This window comes from Ambystoma mexicanum, chromosome 6p (genome assembly GCF_040938575.1).
Source record: "Ambystoma mexicanum isolate Mex_15411 chromosome 6p, UKY_AmexF1_1, whole genome shotgun sequence".
In the NCBI taxonomy this organism is placed as follows: Eukaryota; Metazoa; Chordata; class Amphibia; order Caudata; family Ambystomatidae; genus Ambystoma; species Ambystoma mexicanum.
The window spans coordinates 1310621127-1310639560 of NC_090935.1; the positions used below are offsets into that span (position 1 = coordinate 1310621127).

The 18434-nt window shown below is 48.6% G+C and overlaps 1 protein-coding gene across 1 annotated transcript in view; it reads right to left on the reverse strand.

Annotated features, from left to right (window-relative positions):
* ADAMTSL1 (ADAMTS like 1) overlaps positions 1–18434 on the reverse strand; it is a 941617-nt gene that overhangs the window by 212157 nt on the left and 711026 nt on the right. Inside the window, exon 21 of the mRNA XM_069625973.1 lies at positions 17531–17662. Coding sequence (XP_069482074.1) covers positions 17531–17662 — 132 coding nt within the window. The remainder of the gene's footprint in view (positions 1–17530; positions 17663–18434) is intronic.

An 18434-nucleotide genomic window follows, 5' to 3' on the forward strand; every position in this document is an offset into this window, starting at 1 on the left:
GCGGCAACGTGTTCGCCTTGGAAGCAAGATGACATGAAGCAAGACAGGTTCGATCCCCGGGTCCGCGCTTAGAAACCTCTAGGTATTTAAGCGCATTATAAATACGCAACTAAGGCAAAAAAAAAATTACGTAAGAACAAAACTATTCCTATAACAGCGTCTCGATGGCTGTGGGCTGTCTGAGTGCTTTAGAAATGCAAATAAATAAATAAATTAAGCAACTGCAACTGGAAGCATAGGCTGTTAAGGCTTCAGATGGATGGCTCTGGAGAGAGACGAGATATGCAGGGTTCAAGGCAGGGAGGGGATGTACAGGATAGGATGGTAAAGGCATTTCATGTGTATAGAGAGAGAGAAGCTTTCTGCAGAGGCTAGTAGCAGGCGTGCGGGCAGAGGACCAGATTGGGTTGCATTGTCATGCTTAGCCATGACTTCTTTTATTTTATTTTAATAATTTGTATTATTTTGATTAAGATATGATAACATATGCGTTTGCAGGTTACAGATATTTAGAGGAACTACATAATAGAAATAAACATAGAAGAACCATAATAACCAGTGAAGAAGGTAATGAAGCATAGAACATTAATACACCATGTGTATGATTTTGCAAAGTTCATAAAGCTTATGTTATTGAAACAATAAAAACAAAATGGAACATAAGTTATTTGATCAAATCTGCAATGAGAATAAATGGAGGAGAGTTGGAAACTGAATGCTGGGGAAACATACCGGTAGACAGACAACTAACCAACACGAAACAAAAGGGAGGAGAGTAAGGGGGAAGATGGGTATAAAGTTACATTTGTTCAAACTGTTTATGCAGTAATAATAAATATTATATTGCAAACATATGGAGGAGATTATCCACTCATATCAAATTAGCCATGACTTCTAATGCTTTATTGTGCCTTTCATGCCTTTCCACGCCTCTCCATGCCTTGTTATGCCATGACATGATTTGCTTTATGGCATCAAGATTGTCTGCGCCCCTCAACTGTCCCTTCTTTGCTTCATTTATTGATTTTTCAATAATGATATGATATGATATTTGTATCGCGCTCATACACACGTGTTTCAATGACAATGTAAATTATGTAAGATTTCCTTAAAGTATTTATGCAATGGAAACGTGTTGTGCATGTATAAGACTTTCTCAGGAGTTCGACATTGACGTACGGGCCTCCCTAGTCCCCTTCCCGAACCTGTCCATCAAGGTCTCCACTGACTTCTCACTGCACAAATATTCTCAAGTTGTACATTCCAACCCACAATACGCAGCACAGCTACGCAGCCCTTGCACACTCTCCCAACAGACATCACATTCTTTACAACCAACTTACATACCACAGGCCTCAGCCACTGCATGCTAGCACCACGAGCACACGAGTCTCTTCTCTGGACACACATGTCTTTGTGCTCTCCACAAAGAACACCAAGAAACTGACCCACATGGACGCCATTTCACCAGAATGCCTGGGGTAGTGGAAGTGATATCACACGACCCTTGAGCTCTAATGACATCACAGGACATGATGTCATTTAACCCCACCCCGCATTGACATCACGTGAAGAAATGGAACACAAAACCTTTGCACGCCAATAATTTATTTAGATTTATTCGGTGTTCTTTCAGTATTTTTTACCTCGGCAAAACCTACCACTCTGAATTTTACTTTGTGAAATGCCATATACCCATAAATAAATGCCTTCAGGTCAGTTTGACTTCAGTGCAACCTCTAGAAGGGTTTGCAGCGCTGCTAAAGCACGACGGGCGCTGCATTTTCTGTGAGCAAACAAACTGTCCTGTTTATGTCTCACTTAAGACCCTGCCTCTTGAGGAAGGGGGTCGGCGAGGGCCGGAGCCTTGAAGCCCTGTGGGTGTGTGGCCTATTGCTATGTTGCTGGCGTGTATAGGCTGCTCCACTGTCATTTGCATGGTCTCCTGGTGCTCGGGCACATCGGGGAGCGGTCAGAATTAGGTTAATCAGGAGAGAGGGAAAATGGGATGTTATGCAAGATAGAATACTATGGCCTTGATGCTGCAGACTAGAAGTACCTGGAGCAGGGATGTCATTTGGCGATCCCTGAGGTCTCCCTTGCTACCCCTGTGGTCTCCCTTGCTACCCATGTGGTCTCCCTTGCTACCGCTAAAATACCTTTTTTAAACCTTTTTTTAAACAAATGTAAGCTCCTGGGTATTGTTAATTCATTTAGTCCGACCATTTTAGGAGTCCTCTCAAGCAGCAGAGACCAAGGGCTGCAGGGAGCTTAGAAAGAGGTCAGTTGTATTTGTGGAGGGCTTAGAAAGTGAGACAGGCTATGAGGGATAAGGAGGGCGTGGTGGCACAAAGGGGAAGATGGCATGGAGTTGGGAAGTAAGTATGGTTGTGGTGGGTGTACGTGCTGAGAGAAGAGAGGCAGGGAGTGAATTTGTACAGAGGGTGTGAGCTGAGCACAGATTGTATGCAAAGGGGCCTCAACGTCAGTGGAGTAACATTACTGAAAATGTTGGGGGGGATATGACATCTGAAGAAAAGGTGCCCCAGACAAATGAATGGGGACAAAATGGTGTGGCATGAAAGTTGAGGGGGACAAACACCCCTGTCCCCCCCCTAAAATTACGCCCATGCTCAACGTGAGTGGAGAGGGCAGAGAAGTGAGTACTGAGTGGGCGCAGTGGTTCAGAGTGACATATAATGAGTGGGTTGCATAGAGGGAGTGAAAAGGCACAGGGTGTGTAAGCGGCAGAAGGTGGGTGAAGAGTGGGAAAGAGTGGATGAGGGTATTCAGATGGAATGTCGAGGCAGAAAGTGGATAAGGGGGCTCAATGAGGTTACATTTTATCAACACAATCTGCTTTAGACAGCACTCCTTTGCACTATTTTACTCACAAACCCCAGGGTGGAACCCCACAAAATCCCCGTAAAGGGTATTTTTGAAGGTGAGCTTGCTGAACAATGTACTAGTCTGATGTGATATAGAACACAATATTTACCATTTGTTCTGAAACCTTCCTTCAGGTGGAGGGCTGACTCCCTGCCTCGCTACCGCCCCCACCCTCCTAAAAAAAAAAGGTTGGATCTCGTTGTCTCTGAGCCAAGGTGACCAGATTTAAAAAAAAATAAAAAAACGGGACAGGGCAACTAACATAAAAGTAGAACTAACTCTTGAAGGTGTCTGTAAAGGCACTACACTTTAGGCACTACACTTCAGTGTCGTTTGGAGGAGAAGGGGGTTTAAGTGTTACTGTTCAAATAAACACATATAATTAATTTATCACAAACTAACAGTATTTTAAGTTGTAAAATGCAGCATTTCTTCTGTGCGAGAATTAGGGTGGCCAACGCTTTGTTAGTATTTTGCGGAACACTTGCCCACAAGGCGGCGATGACGTCCCTTCATTCATGTTTGGATCGCCCCTTTTTTAATTTGCATTTTTTTAATGGCTCCTTTAGAGCCTGCAGGTCCAGCTGTAACGCTCTGACACCAGGCTTAATTGAAATGCAAATGGTTTGTCCTCGGGAGGTGATGGTCACGTTTTTTTTAATTTCAAACATGACCATCACGACCCAGGAACAAACCATTAGCATTTGAATAAAGACAGGTGTCCAGCGTTACAGCTCGACCTGCAGGCTCTAAAGGAGCCGGGGCTGCAGAGCCGCCAGGGAAAGAAAGCAGCAGGCGGCATCGCCGTGCTGTTTAAATGCCCACTTCAATTCGCAGAGTGGCTGTGATGGATGCAGGTTGTCCTGACGAAAGACGGGACAACCTGCGTCCCGCACAGCCACTCTGCAAACGGCGGGACAGAGTCCCTAATTGCGGGACAATCCCGCGAAAAGCGGGACAGTTGGCCACCCTAGCGAGAATGCGCATTCCTGCCTGCCAGCTATAAAAGACCTACTACAAAAAACCGAGACCACTGCAGTTTCCAATGGAAACATAACCTTGAGAAGGGGGGACAGAACACCAAAAACCAGGACAGTCCCGGCAAAACCGGGACGTCTGGTCAGCCTACCCTGAGCTTGCTTCTTTGCTATTCACAGATATTGCTCCTTTCCTGAAGCAGTGTCCTTCTTCTCTTTTCTATTCACAGATATTGCCCCTTGCCTGAAGCAGTGTCCTTCTTGGGTTCCCAGGGCACTAGTGCCCTCTTTGAGCCACTCAGGAAGCCTGGCCTGGTGCCCAGAGTGCCTCCTGCGCTGGTTCACGATCACTCGTCCTGCTACACGTGTATTCCTTAAAATAATCTTCTCTCCTCACATTACTCTTATATGAAAGCATCTGGAAAGCGAGATTCCCAGGGGCAGGGTAATACGGCTTCGTTTACCCTCGTGCACTTTAGTGGAAACGTATGCCGCTGCGGCGTATCATCGCATGTCGGCGGACAGCCCATATACTCCTGCCGCCAACTCAGATGTCAAGATTAAACGATGCAGCTAATCTGTTTTTGGAATATTTACCGTACTGTGCCATCTTGATAAATATCCACACTAAAACCCTGTACTTAGTGCAGAGAACCAGGGGCGCGCAGAGAGATCCCAAAGCAGGGCCCGTGATGGGAACTTCCTTGCGTAAATATTGTGAGTGCTAAGACAAGATATGCGTGCAATCGCCCGTCCAGTTGATGAAATGCATGGCATTTGTACCTCTGCTGCGCTTGGGAAAAAGCCGAAGTTATTATACAAACAAGCCCCTGCCTTCCGCAGAGTCAACAGTGACGCGACACTGATGAGGTACCAGCTGATGCCTGGGCGTTTGACCTCCCTCGCCAAGAGATTCCCACAGACGCCGTCACAACGTGCTCTAAAGTGAAGATGTGCCCCTTGCTTGACCTTGCTTCTCTCCCATGTTCTCGGTTGCCTTCAGGACGCCTGCATTGAGGGCTGGTGGACAGGCTGGACGCTGGCCTGCGTGGGTGCAATTGTGATGAGGTGTATTTAGGGAAAATATGTCCAACTCGACATTTTTATTATCCGGGCTGGCTAGACATGGTTAGCTCAGGACCCATCAGCTTCCAATTGGCAAGCTCTAAACCGAAATAAATAGGGGCCAGTTTCCCTTGGCTATGGTTATGTTCAGTTTGGCCATATATGGTCAACATAATCTGCCCACAGGCCACACGAGACAGACATCAAAATGGCCGCCAAAAAATGGATGCGTTGATTGAGTGGTGTATATCCAACTATGCATTCGAAGAGAGAGGAGAGAAAGAGAAAAAAAAGAGAAAGAGGGAAATAAGATGGAGAAAGAAGGGAGGAAAGGCAGATGGTGTTAGAGAGCGTGGGAAGAGAATGCGGAGAGGGGGAGAGAAAAAAGAGAACCAAAGAGACGCATGGAGAAAGAAAAAGGGAGAGTGAGAAAGGGGGACCCGGGGGGAACGCGAAGCGTTTTCCCCGGGGAGTTTTTGGCGCGGCACATGGCCAGCGAGTGGCCGTGGGGGCAGAGCGCCTCCCGGGGGGTACTTAAGGGCTCAGGGAAGGTTCGGGAGGCAGGCGACGGTTAGGACTTGATGATTGTCAGTCCTGTCGCCTGCTCGCGAGCCTTCCCTGGGATTAGCTGGGCCTGGAGGTGCGCGCTAGGGAGGTAGGAAAGGGAGTATTGTTTGGAGTGGGCGGGTAGGCAGAAAAAAAAAACAAAAAATACATATTATATTTTAGAATTCGGTAATAGGGTAGGAGGGGTGCCGTAGATAAGACACCCCTCGTGTGCTTACCTGTGGGCCCAGTGGCGGGTGCGTGGTGGGGCCGAGGCTAGGTTGTTGGGGGGAATAGAGGGCCTGGGGGTGCCGTAGGAGGAAGGGCGCATCCCGCCGACGTTCGCTTGCCGGCTGGGTGTTTTTGGTGGCCAGAAAGGGTGTGCTGGGCACTGTGCACGCAGCGCTGTTTAAGGACCCTCCTCGTGTGTGGGCGGCCGCCCGTTAGTGTGAAGTAGAAGGTTTTAGAGTTGACGCGGGGCACGGTAGCAGGCTGGGGCCAGAGGAGGAGGTGTGGTTCCATTAAAGGGACAGTACGTTATTGCTGGTTACTGACGGTGCGGTGCATCTCGTGATCCACCAGGGGGCAGTGTGACACGGGCCCTCCTCTGCCTCATTGCTGGTTGGGCTGAGGGTTTTGGGGGATTTTCATGGGCCTGGGGGGTATATAATTTTAGTTTTAATTATTTAGAATTTAGAGAATAGTGTGGGGCAGGGGTGTTATTAACGGTTGAGTGTTCCCAAGCGCCTAGTTGATGCGTTTCCTAGTTTATTAGCTGGGCCTTTGGGGGGGTATAGGCCCAAGGGTAGTTTTGGCTCGGGGGCTTAGGATCTGCTAGGTTAAGTTTTCACGGGACATTTATTTAGTGCACAACCAGATTAGTAGTGCACAATGGTTGGGCAGGGAGCCAGCAAGAGAGGGCTGGTTGATGCTAAGGCTCTGAGGGAGGCCTTGGAAATAATTAGTAGGGCATCTAGGGCTCAGTTAGAGGGGGCAGTGGGGGAGGTCACTGGCGGTGAGGTCACGGGGGAGGGGGAGATAAGTGGTGGTAGGCCGCAGCGTAGAGCAGCGGTAGATGGGGCTCTCGTGGCAGTGGTGGCTTGCACCCCATCGGCGGGGAGAGGGGAGGTGTGGGAAACTAGGGGCAGGAAGTTGAGGAAGGAGTTAGATAGGAGGGAGAAATGATTTCGGGTGGGCAGCCATGGAGGGAGCGAGTATTAGTTCTAGGGTAGATAGGAACTCTCAGATGGAGGTGGCTCAAAGGAATCAGAGTGGAGCCAGTGAAGGGGCGCAGAGGGGGGTGACAGGGCAAAGGGGAAAAGGGGGTAAATACCTGCAGAAGAGTGCAGGGGGGAGAAGGAGGGAGAGGTCACCGTCCTTTGAGGAGGTTAGAATGGGGCGCGGAACGGCCCCCCCGGGTAGGAGGAAGGAGGGCGGAGGGCGCTGCGAAGCCCCCGCTGGTCAGGTGGAGGTAGAGGGTTTCAGTACGGCCCCTCCTCGGTCAGCGCAAGGAGAGCCTAGAGGGCGCAGCACAGCCCCTAGCAATGAGGATTCCAGGGTGGAGGACGGAACGCCTCGCCCGAGAGAAGAGGACCAGGCAGGGGATTCTACAACCCCGCCGAGAAGACTCAAAGGAGTGGCGGGGCGGACGCCCCGGGCTCGGAAGAAGATCATCAACTCAACTCGGGCATGAGCTTGCATCCGCAATGGTATTTAAGGGGTGATGAAGTGGGATGGGAGGAATATGTGGGGCAATGGCAAGTGGAAGATTATGGGGCGGAAAGGGAAAGGGGGGAGGAGAGAAGAAGCTTGAGGTGGGATATGGAAGGGGAAATGCAGGGTGGACGGGGAGGAAGGGGTCAGGGGAACTATTGGCTGGGTGAGTGTGCTGACATGTTTTGTCCCCGCAGTAGGAGCCCTCTAAGAAAGGAGACGAGGAGCATCGGTGTGGACGCCAGACCACAGGCGGCAGGTGTGGAAAGAGGTGAGCAGGAAAGGGAATGCTCTATGCATGGCAGAGAGGGGTCGCAAGAAGGGGGACAGGGGATGAAGGGTCTGGACTGCAAAGTGTAAGGAAAGAAGTTGGTGTGCAGGCCATTGGAGCCGCAGGGGTTGAGAAGAGCATTTGCTCAGTGGAGGTCCAAACGGACAAGGTGGTGGAGCCATTGGTGCTCGAAGTGCAAGCCGGAAAAGATAAGGAGTGTGAAGTGAAAAGAAAGGAGAAAAAATTGCCATACATGGGGATAACAAAACCATTGGGGGTGCACTTGATGGCAGCGACCGGGGAGAAGATTCAGGCGGGGGAATTTGTGGATGTCTTTAAATTGCTCCATAGGGAAGTGAGAGCAAAGGAGGGGTCTAAGGAGGAAGAGAGGGAACTGGCTTCACGCCCAAGGGTCCCAGTGACTATTGAGAATTGGACGTCGGCGTTTATCATTTATGCCAGTGTGTACTGTGAAAAATTCCCGGAGCGTTGCGTGGCCCTGCTTAAATATATGGACGTAATTAGGAAGGCTTTCACGAGTTTTGGGGGTTTTGCCTGGGTACGCTATGATGAGGAATTCAGAGCGAGAATGGCGGAGGACAGTCAGGCGGTCTGGGGGGAGATAGACATGGATCTTTGGCTGCAATGGATGGCTCCAACGAGGCCTGCCCCGACATTGCACACAGCAAGTGGGCTGCCTGTGCCTTACCGGCCCTTTCTTGGTCGCCCCGCCCATGAGGGGGTGGAGGGAGGAGGCGGAGGACAGCCTCCGACAGCATGTTGGGCGTTCAATAAAGAAGGCTGCACGAGGTGGATGTGCAAATTTAAACACGAGTGCAGCAAGTGTGCTGGTCGGCATCCGGTTACAGATTGTTTTCAGGCAGGGGACAGTGGGTCAGGGCGAGGAGCGGGGCAAGGAGGTGGGGGGGAAAGACCGCATGCCAGGTAAATTGGGGTGTGCTGGTAGGTCGGGCTCAGTTTAACGTAAAAGGAGGGGGGGCACAAGGTTTGATGAAAGGTTTTTGGGGGTGACTTAAAGGGGGTAGGAGAAGGGTGAGGAGGAAGAAGCGTAGGTAGGTGAGGGCCGCAGGGGGGATGTAACTGTGGAAAATGTTAAGGGGTGGTGGCCGTCGTTTGGAGGGCATGGACGACGGTGGTGAAGCCCTCACTCTTGCCGCACGACAAGGTGAGTAAGCTTCAGGCTGCATGGACGGAGGTGCGGGAGCGCCTCTGGTGCAGCAAGGGGAAGTGATGAGCTGGGTCTGCATGGACGGGGGTGCACTAGGGCCCCTGGTGCAGCTGGGGGAAAGAAGTGGAGCAACGAAGCAAGGTGCTGGAAGAGGAATTTATGTGGAATGGACTGCATGGACGGGGGCACAGGTTTGGCCCCTGGTGCAGCAGTGGAGAGGAGTAAGGCAGAAAAGGGGCCTGCATGGACGGGGGTGCACTAGGGCCCCTGGTGCAGGTGGGAAACAGGTGGTAATGGACGCCAGGATCTTGTAAATTAGTGATAAGGAAGGGACTGCATGGACGGGGGTGCAGGTTTGGCCCCTGGTGCAGTGGCGGGAGGAGCAATAAAGTAAAGGGCCTGCATGGACGGGGGTGCTCGTGGGCCCCCGGTGCAGGGGGGGCAACGCAGGGCCAATATTAATAAGGTGATGGAAGGTGGGGGGGCAAGGGGGAGCAGGGGGTAATAGTTTAGAGGAAAAAGGGGGTCTAAGTGGGTTTAGGTGTATTGTTTAAAGGTTAGGTGAAAGGGGCGAAATATAGGGGGACGGTAGGAGAAGACCTGAGGTGTTTCTGGAGAGGGTTAAGGAGATGGCCAGAAAGGATAGGGTACTGAAGAGTTGTTACTAGTGGTGTGGGAAAGGTTAGGAGGTTGGAACTCATTCATTTAGGAGGGGTGCAGCATCTGAAAGTAACAGGCTGGGCTATTAAGAGGAGTAGGTGAAAAGGTTGGGACGCTGGGAGTAAGGGAGATACAAAGGGTATGTCAGGGACCGGGGCAAACGGAATGTCTTTATAGAATTTTTTCAGTAGGTACAGGAGTGTTGCATTTATTAGGATGTTGTTGATTTGTAAGTGATTTTGTAATTTCTTTTTCAGATGCTGCTAGGAGGTCCGGTCAGATGTCAAAAATCTGGTTTTTGGGTCATGCTAGGGTTAAGTGGGCGGGGAAAGAAGCTGAGAAAAGGGTTGTTGGCAGGCAACTGGGTTGCAACTATAAAGATGTTGTAGTAAGATGTCCGGGTTTGGGGGGCTGGGATGGGATTAGTTGCTTCCTATGTTGGCTGGGGTGAGGGAAAGCTATGGGCCTCCAGATGGGGGGGATTAGTCTTGCTGGGGAAAATGATCTGGTAAGGGATACGGGTGTGGCTCTTCTTAGGTTCTGGGCTGGGAGACTGGGTAAAAAGTTTGAGGTAGAAAAGTTTGGGGGGGGGTGGGGCAGAAAGAACTCCTCAGGGGAGGGTTTTTCTGGTGCCGGGGGCATGGCCCCTTTTGATGTGGGGGGAGGGAAGCACAATGGGGGAATGACACAGGAAAGGATGGGGTGGCGCTGTTTGCACAAGCAGGTCACCCCGGGGGAACAGGTATTGAGCCTGGAGGGGCATGGCCCCTGGGAGAAAGCGGGACGCCTGGAAAAGGGGCAAGGAGACGGTAGGATCCAAGGGATCATTAGGGAGGAATTGGGTTATTTAATTATTTAATTGTTGGGGGAAAATGAAAATGAAAATGTTTAATTTATTTAATTGGTTGTTAAAATATTTCTTTAGTTTGTTAGGCCATGGAGCCAGTTAAGCGTTTGATTGTAAGCATTGGCCTGTCACATTAAAGCGACCTTTTCCACTTTTAAATGAGTCTGGGTTTTTGTGCAGTAAGCCAAAAGGTGGGCCCCGGGGGGAAACGCGAAGCGTTTCCCCCTGGGGAGTTTTTGGCGCTGCACATGGCCAGCGAGTGGCCGTGGGGGCAGAGCGCCTCCCGGGGGTATTTAAGGGCTCAGGGAAGGTTCGGGAGGCAGGCGACGCTTAGGACTTGATGATTGTCCCGCTCTCCCACCCCTTTCATTTTCGTTTTAGGGTAGTGTCTGGTTATGTAATATGGGGGGGTCCATTGTTCATGGGATTATGCGGGGGGTTTTTAGATGACATGGCGAGTTTATGAGTTTTGGGGTCTGTTAGGAGGGTAGGGGTTGGTAGTTTTGTGTGACAGGTCAGGGCATTGTGAAAGTGTGTGTAATATATGTTGCTGATGTGGCAGGTCAGGCTGGCTGCAGGTCATAGGAAGGGGGAGTTTGGTGTAGAGGGGAGTTTGAAGGGTGTTGAAGTGGGTCAGGGTGCCGGGGGCATGGCCCCTTTTGATGTGGGGGGAGGGAAGCACAATGGGGGAATGACACGGGAAAGGATGGGGTGGCGCTGTTTGCACAAGCAGGTCACCCCGGGGGAACAGGTATTGAGCCTGGAGGGGCATGGCCCCTGGGAGAAAGCGGGACGCCTGGAAAAGGGACAAGGAGACGGTAGGATCCAAGGGATCATTAGGGAGGAATTGGGTTATTTAATTATTTAATTGTTGGGGGGAAAATGAAAATGAAAATGTTTAATGTTTAATTTATTTAATTGGTTGTTAAAATATTTCTTTGGTTTGTTAGGCCATGGAGCCAGTTAAACGTTTGATTGTAAGCTTTGGCCTGTCACATTAAAGCGACCTTTTCCACTTTTAAATGAGTCTGGGTTTTTGTGCAGTAAGCCAAAAAGTGCCTGCATGCGATAGAGAAATTGAGAAAGAGAGGGCACATGAGTGCTGAAGAGTATGAGAAAGAATGAGGCACTGTAAGCATTGTGGCAACAGGGAAGGCCTCTGCTTCTGTTTTCATGCACAATGCGGTCTCTTGGATCTGTGAGAGAGGCTCTAAGGAATTCCTGTAGAGACAACAGCAATAGATGCACCTGTGAAGATGAACCTGCCTAACGTTGCGCCACTGCAGACGCTATCCAATCTGAATTCCCCTCTCAGTCATGTGAGGTTATGCAAGAACTTTTAGGATAATCATTATTATTATTATTATTATTATTAGGCTATTTATTGAGTGATGACCTAGCTTCCGAGCCAAGTGCTTTACAATCAGAGGGGGCGAACACTGTGAAGGTAGCAGAGACAAAGGGAGCGGGGAACTAACAGGGGAGAGGGAGGGCAATTGGGAGCAGGGGACCTGAAAGCAGGGGGCAGGAGACAGAGAGGAGCAGATCACTAAGTCTCAGGTAGTGTGGGGATTGCATGGTGTGGGGACCTAGGTGTTAGGAAGGAACATACCAGGAAGAGGAAGGTCTTGAAATTCTTCCTGAACTGTAGAAGCGATTAGGCAAGTCTGATGTTGATGGGAAGGAGGTTCCAGGGTCTTGGAGCGTTGACAGAGAAGGCCTGTCTTCTAATAATTTCCTTCCTGCACTGTCAGAGTTCAGGTCTGCACATTTCCTTACTTCTGGTGGATTGCATGCCTCCAGAGATCTTGAGTTTCTTAGCGAGGTAGTTTGGGGACTTCGGGGCGACAGCCTTGTAGATGATGCAACATGATTTGAAGATGATACAGGCTTGCAGCTGGAACAAGTGAAGTTCGAAATGAGTCGCAATGATGTGGGCGAATTTGCAGAGTTCTTTAATTAGACTTGCTGCAGCATGCAGGACACATCTCAGGGGTGATAGAGAAGTCGCCAGAAGGCCTTCCAAAAGGGCATTGCAACCATCCAGGTGGGAAAGGACCAAGGCTGGACAGCCGATTGGAAGTTGTTTTCTGGGGTGAAGGATCTGATTTTCCGCAAGAAGAGAAACTTGGTACCAAGCCGTTTGTGCCTTCCTTGCTATGTGCTGTTTGAACGTGAGTTGTCTGTCAATGTTGAACTCAAAGGGCTTGGCAAAGGTGGCTAGTTGGGGTGTGAAGTCTTCGAGGTTCACAGCAGGTTGCCAGGTCTGGATGTCAGAGTGTTCGATGTTGTTTGTCAGCAGCAGGAATTCAGTTTTGGAGGGGTAAGAACTGGACATCCAGAACTGGTACAATGTGAGGCAGGCCTTAAATCTGTGGATGTCTTCGATGGACGATATCTTGAGGTAGATCTGTGTGCCATCTCTGTATTGATGGATGTGGATGTTGTGTGGAGCACAGAGGGTTCTGAGTAGTTCCATTTAAAGATTGAAGATCAAGGGGGACAGGATGGATCCTTGCAGGACTCCACATTTGATGTGTAGAGTTGGGGATCTGGAAACATCCATTTGTGCCAACTGTTGACAATTAGCAAGGTAGGATGTGAACTAGCTGTGGACGATCTCGGTGATCGGCATGCAGCAATGTAGATTGTCGGTGAGTGTCTGGTGGTCTACTCTGTCAAATGTTCCTGAGAGGTCAAGGAGAATTAGGAGGTAAGCATCAGTAAAGTAATTCATGTCATTCATTATGAGGGGTCCAGGGTGCCACCCCCATTGTAAGGATGTTTAGTTAAGCACAGTGAGGTCCTATTTACAGGATTTGTATTAGGAGTGCTAAACTAGGAACAAGGTTTTACGAATTGAAACAAAACTGTCATTGGAGGCCACAGGGTGTCCAACCCTGACCTACGATTTCAGGTGAGACTGACTGGCACTGGATTGTGATGGAAGAGGACATTAAGTCTTCCCTAATAAAATCAGAACTGCACATCTGTCTCTTGTTTGAATCCACAGAGATCATAGACAGTTCTTGGTGTGGCCTTCCATTTATTATAGAACTGGGAACCTATTAGGGCTGTCCTCAAAAGTTCATCCTTGTGCCTTGAGTGTAGTCGATGGAGCTCAATGGCTTTGCACCAGCATTACGGTCACCCAAATATTGCCTGCATCATCTACCCACATGTTTTGCACCTTCACTTGAACCATCTATCAAAGGTGACATGGCTGGGCCAGCACACTAACCTATGGAATGCAGGCATGGCTATTGTTTTGGTCTTTATGGAGTTGGCGGTCTTGGATTGAATTGAAAATTAGAGGCTGTATGAAAGACAGGCTCTTATTGCTTCTCTGGTGTTGGCATAGTCTACCTAGTTATGTACGTGCACCAATATCCCTCCCGGACACCAGGGCCCTTTAAACCAGTGCATTGTTCCATATAATATCAAGTTCTTGAGAAATATGTCTTCCCAAGCCACATTCCTTTTCATGTTGTCATGTGCTTAAAACACTTAGGTAGAGAAAGTAGAGCAGCATCTCTTCTTCTAGGCCTTTACTTCCCAGGGCAGCAACTCAAGTGAGTTTCCCTATTTGCCCACTGGAATCCCTGGCTGGTTATGGAGTGGATGCCCATTAGCAGCCTATTAGTTTGACAGCCACCGTGGTCCCTCCTCCTAAGCCTCTGGAAAAAACGGAGGGAACAATGTGACACCACATGTTAGTACATCATGGTAACATTTACCCTCGGTACCAGCACCTTGCCTCCCCCATGTGTGTGGAACATCATGGAGCACTATAGGACCCCTTGGCATCTATCTCCATGGCAACGCATCCACCCACACAGATCGACTTCTCACTTGCCCCTACCAAGGCATGACTCTCCACCTAGGCCAGTGAAACAGTAGAAGGGTGATGGACAATGGCAGCAAGTAAGCGACATACAGGGGAGGTGTCTAAGTGCAGGTCAGTGCTTGCATGGCTAGACTGCGGAAGGCTATTCAATGGATGGAGAGGGGCCAACACACTAGAGTATGCAGCATCAGAGACAAGAAACAGCACACCAAGGAGAACTAGTTATGCGGAAATGCTGCAGTCCACCTCGCGGAGGGTCATTCAGCCTCCACGTAATCTGCCACATCGCATTAACTCTTCACGCAACCCACAACACTTGGTTCATTTGATTATGTGTTGTGACACACAACTTTACTTTTTTGTGTAATTTGCAGCCTTCTGTTCCTCGCTTTGTCCCTCATCATCAATCGCGTATTGTCTTTGCAAACAATAATACTATTGCATTTTTATACAGAGCTTCATGCTGAATTCCTCTCAATTATAAATAGGTGTTATTATGACATTATATAATTATTATTTAAATCATTCATTCGATTTTCCTTTGAAGGACGAAGGGCTGAGTCAGGATCCTTCTAAATCACAATGAACATTTACGTTATTATACATTTTTCTTCAATTTCATCGTCTTTCCCCATGTGTGTTTGGCAGCTCCTTTGCTTCCTTCATGTCTCTCCCTTACCTTCAGCAATACAATGGGGGTCATTACGAGTATGGCTTTAGGGGCTTAACGGCACCGTTAAGGATGGCGGTGCCGTTAAGCCCCTACCGCCATATTCTGAGGTCCCTTAGCGGGTCCCAGGAGGAACGGCTGGTCTGACTAGCTGTTCTTTGCGGGACCCGTTAAGGGATCTTGGAGCTAATAATGGGCCCGCAGTTAGCACCTTCCCCATTCCCTATGGGGGCTCAAATGGGAATGGGGAATGGTTTACTGAATGGGGAGTTACCGGGTCTGCATAGGTCAGAATGTCCCGGTAAGTTCCCATTCAGTGACACCGGACCTGGACCCGGGTTTGGAGGCAGCCATGGCGCTAGCGCCATGGCTGCCTTCAAACTCATAAAGAACCATAATCTCAGGGTCACCCATGACACCACAGTTCCTTCCTTTCGTACAAGCTCTTGCTCCTTTTTATCTGAAAAGCATCTAAGCTTTCCTCGCAATCATTTTTGAAGACCATTGACCAGATCTGCATCATGTTCAAGATGGACACGTTCAGCTTCCTCTTTGTTACGTTATGCAGCCCTGAAGAATGCCCAACTCTACTCTCGAAAACACGAGACCGTCCTTTTGTACTTGCACCTTTTCCCCTGTGTAGCATATTGCATTTTTTAAGTTCTTGGGAGCGTGCTGCAATTCAACTCTATTTGAATCCTTTGCCCCCTTTTTAATTTTTCTGAAACAAACTCTTTTTTTGTTCTCCGCATGATCTCTGTTCTCTCATGAAAGCCATTCTTTCCTCAGCTTGTATATGCAGATTTATTTTTTTATTTATAACACGCCGACAGCCCGCAGGCATCAGGGCGTGACACAGACACAAACAGACGAACAGATAGCACGGGACAATTTCATAGAAGACTGGACGGAAGGGGGAATTTACTTAAATAACATGGTTTTTAAGGATCTATTAAAGGTCCGAAAATTCCAGAGGTCGAAGTGTGCGGGAGCGCTTGGCCTGCGGTGTTCCCATACTTTTTATTTTTAAGTTTCACTGTTCCTTTTCTTTTATTTTAAAAATAAACCATTCTGGAATGGTTAAGTTTTAAAATAAAAGTGTAGGAAGAAGTTGAAGCTTGCACTTCAGCGCACTGCACAATTCCCATAAATAGCAGGTGTGTTTGTTTACGGGTTTGGATTGTGTGTGGGAGGGGGTGCAGGGATAGGGTTTATCGGGGGCGGGGCAGACCAGCGGGGAACATAGTTCCACTACTTCTTTTCGTACACTTCGACTAATGGAAAATTCTGGCCTTGCCTGTAGGTGTTCATGCCAGTCAATGGCGCTGTCCCGTTTAGTGATACACTTGAGCACAACTTACTTCCCGCTTCACGAGGACGTGTGTATTACATTCTTTTCTTTCAGATAGTGTGGAAAAGCTAGTCAATGCCTAGAGTTTACTACGCGGCAGAACATGTGTTTTACAGACATTTCACAGTCCTTTACACTGATTAACGGCCTTCAAAAACGATCTAATGCTGTACTGTAACGTATGAGCAAATAAAAGTAAGAAATAGCTATCATTTCTCTTCCAGTGATGTATTACCGCACTCAAGGGAGAATTTGCTCGAACAACATCAGTCTCCCCCCCACCGCCTTATTAAAAATAATATGAGGTATGACGGGCCAGATTAAGAAATCCTCCAGTGAAAGTACATCTCTCTCTCTCATGCACACACACACACACACAAACTCAAGAGATGCACCTGGGGGATACGTTATGCACAAATGACTCTCCTCCACCGGGCATCTAGTCATAGCATCGAACCCCAAAGCATCAAATGCCTTACCATCCAAAAAAAGCGTCGAAACATTGCGTTTTTAAAAGGTTAAAAAAGGGGGGGGGGCTGGGGGATGCCCCCATTAAAACAATTGGACGCTTTTTTTTAGATGGTAAGGCTTTCAATGCTTTGGCATTTGATGCTATGATTATAAACCCTCCACCGTGCACCCCTTTCACCTGTGAAGATGGAAGGAGCACTACATAGCAAACATCAGCGTGCACTTTAGCGCTTCCTGCCCCACTCCTCACTAGAATGGGCCCACTTGTAGGTGTGCCTTTGCACTGCTTATTCACTAATCATCTTTGCAAATATGGCTCGCATTTGCAGAAATGCTCACTTTATCTACTCCATAACGTAAATATAAAATGGAATGCTCCTACGACAACCAGATCGATCAATTCCTACTGCCTGCAGGTACCCAATTTCAGAGAAAAGAAAACCGGCGGCAGCAGCTTCCCTGTCCTGGCAGCCCAACACTGGAACGCCCTCCCACTCCACATTAGTACTGACCAATCCTACTATAGCTTCAGGCGAAACACCCTCACTTGGCTGCGGGCCAATGATCCTCACGACTAACCCTGCCATCTAATCTGATCATGCCAGTGCTATAACCGGACTACCATGCACAGCCTTAAATTTGTAAATATGTAAATGCAACCGAACTGCCCCTACGCACAGTATTAATATGTAAATTTGTAAGCCTTCGCTCAACTATATGTATATATGCACATCCCACACAATGTAACTGTAAATGCAATGCACTTTTTCTCATGCCTATCTTATTCTGTAACCAAGTTTTTAAGTAATCCTATCTTCCTGACCTCTGTTGCGCCCTGTTACCTCTGGGTTTTGCGCGCTATACTAAATAAATAAACAAACAAACAAACAAACAAACAATATTACTGAATACAAATGAACGTCCGCGAACGCACAGCATGTCTGGAACGTGCTCAACTCCTGTCTGTACCAGGGAACAATGTGATAAGGTTGCAGCCAGATTTAAGCACACATAAACGTAAAGTGTGATCCTACCAGCCACTTGGCAGTGTATCGTTACATTCGCTCCTGCGGTCGTTTTCACGATGCTTCCGACGTCAACAGTGACTGCAGCACGCGATTCTGTGTTGATTAACTCACTTCTTGATGTTTTTATCAATGGCTTTCCTGCCCAGGAGAAAAAGCGAGAGTCATTAGTCACTGGGAAGGCAGCGCAGTCAACATATGCAACAGGAGGAGCGAGGAACGTTCGGTGTGGAGTGTGAAGACCATTCCAGGATGCTGCAAAATGTGTTTGAATTAAGCAATAAGCCCCGACCAGTGGGGGCATTACAGCTTCAGGTAATGCCCTGCCCCCCTCCCATGCGAGGGCCTTATTCCTATTAGTACTGTGGCCCATGAGACTGGAGTACTAATAGTCTTTTTCTCAGTTGCGAGACACCATCATCGTTTCGCAACTGAAAAAAAGAAATGCCTGCCACAGAACGGTGAGAAGTCCCTTCTCCCTTTCCATGGCGGCCAATGAAAAAAAGAAAAACAAAGAAAATGGCCACCATGGAAAGCAGAGAAGAGACTACCTGTAGTCCCTTCTGCATTTCCATGGCAGCCACTCAAAGAAGGAACCCCGGGACTGTGGTGGTGAGCAGAGTCTTATTGGGCAGGTAAGGACCAGGCGAGGGCCAATCAGATTGTTGGAAACAATCTGATTATCCCTCGTTGGTACTAACGGAGGAAAAAAACATGTTGGACAAATACTATCACTGGATGAGGGATAGTTACTCGCTGTACAGTCTCATGTAAGCTTGGCCCATAGGTCACACACTCCATGTTATTCACTCACGCAGGATACGTTACCCTAACGAGTGGACTGGAAACCTTGCCTTGTCATAGCCATGGCTCCATCTCTGCTGCAACAACATTTGCATCTCACACTCCGTTT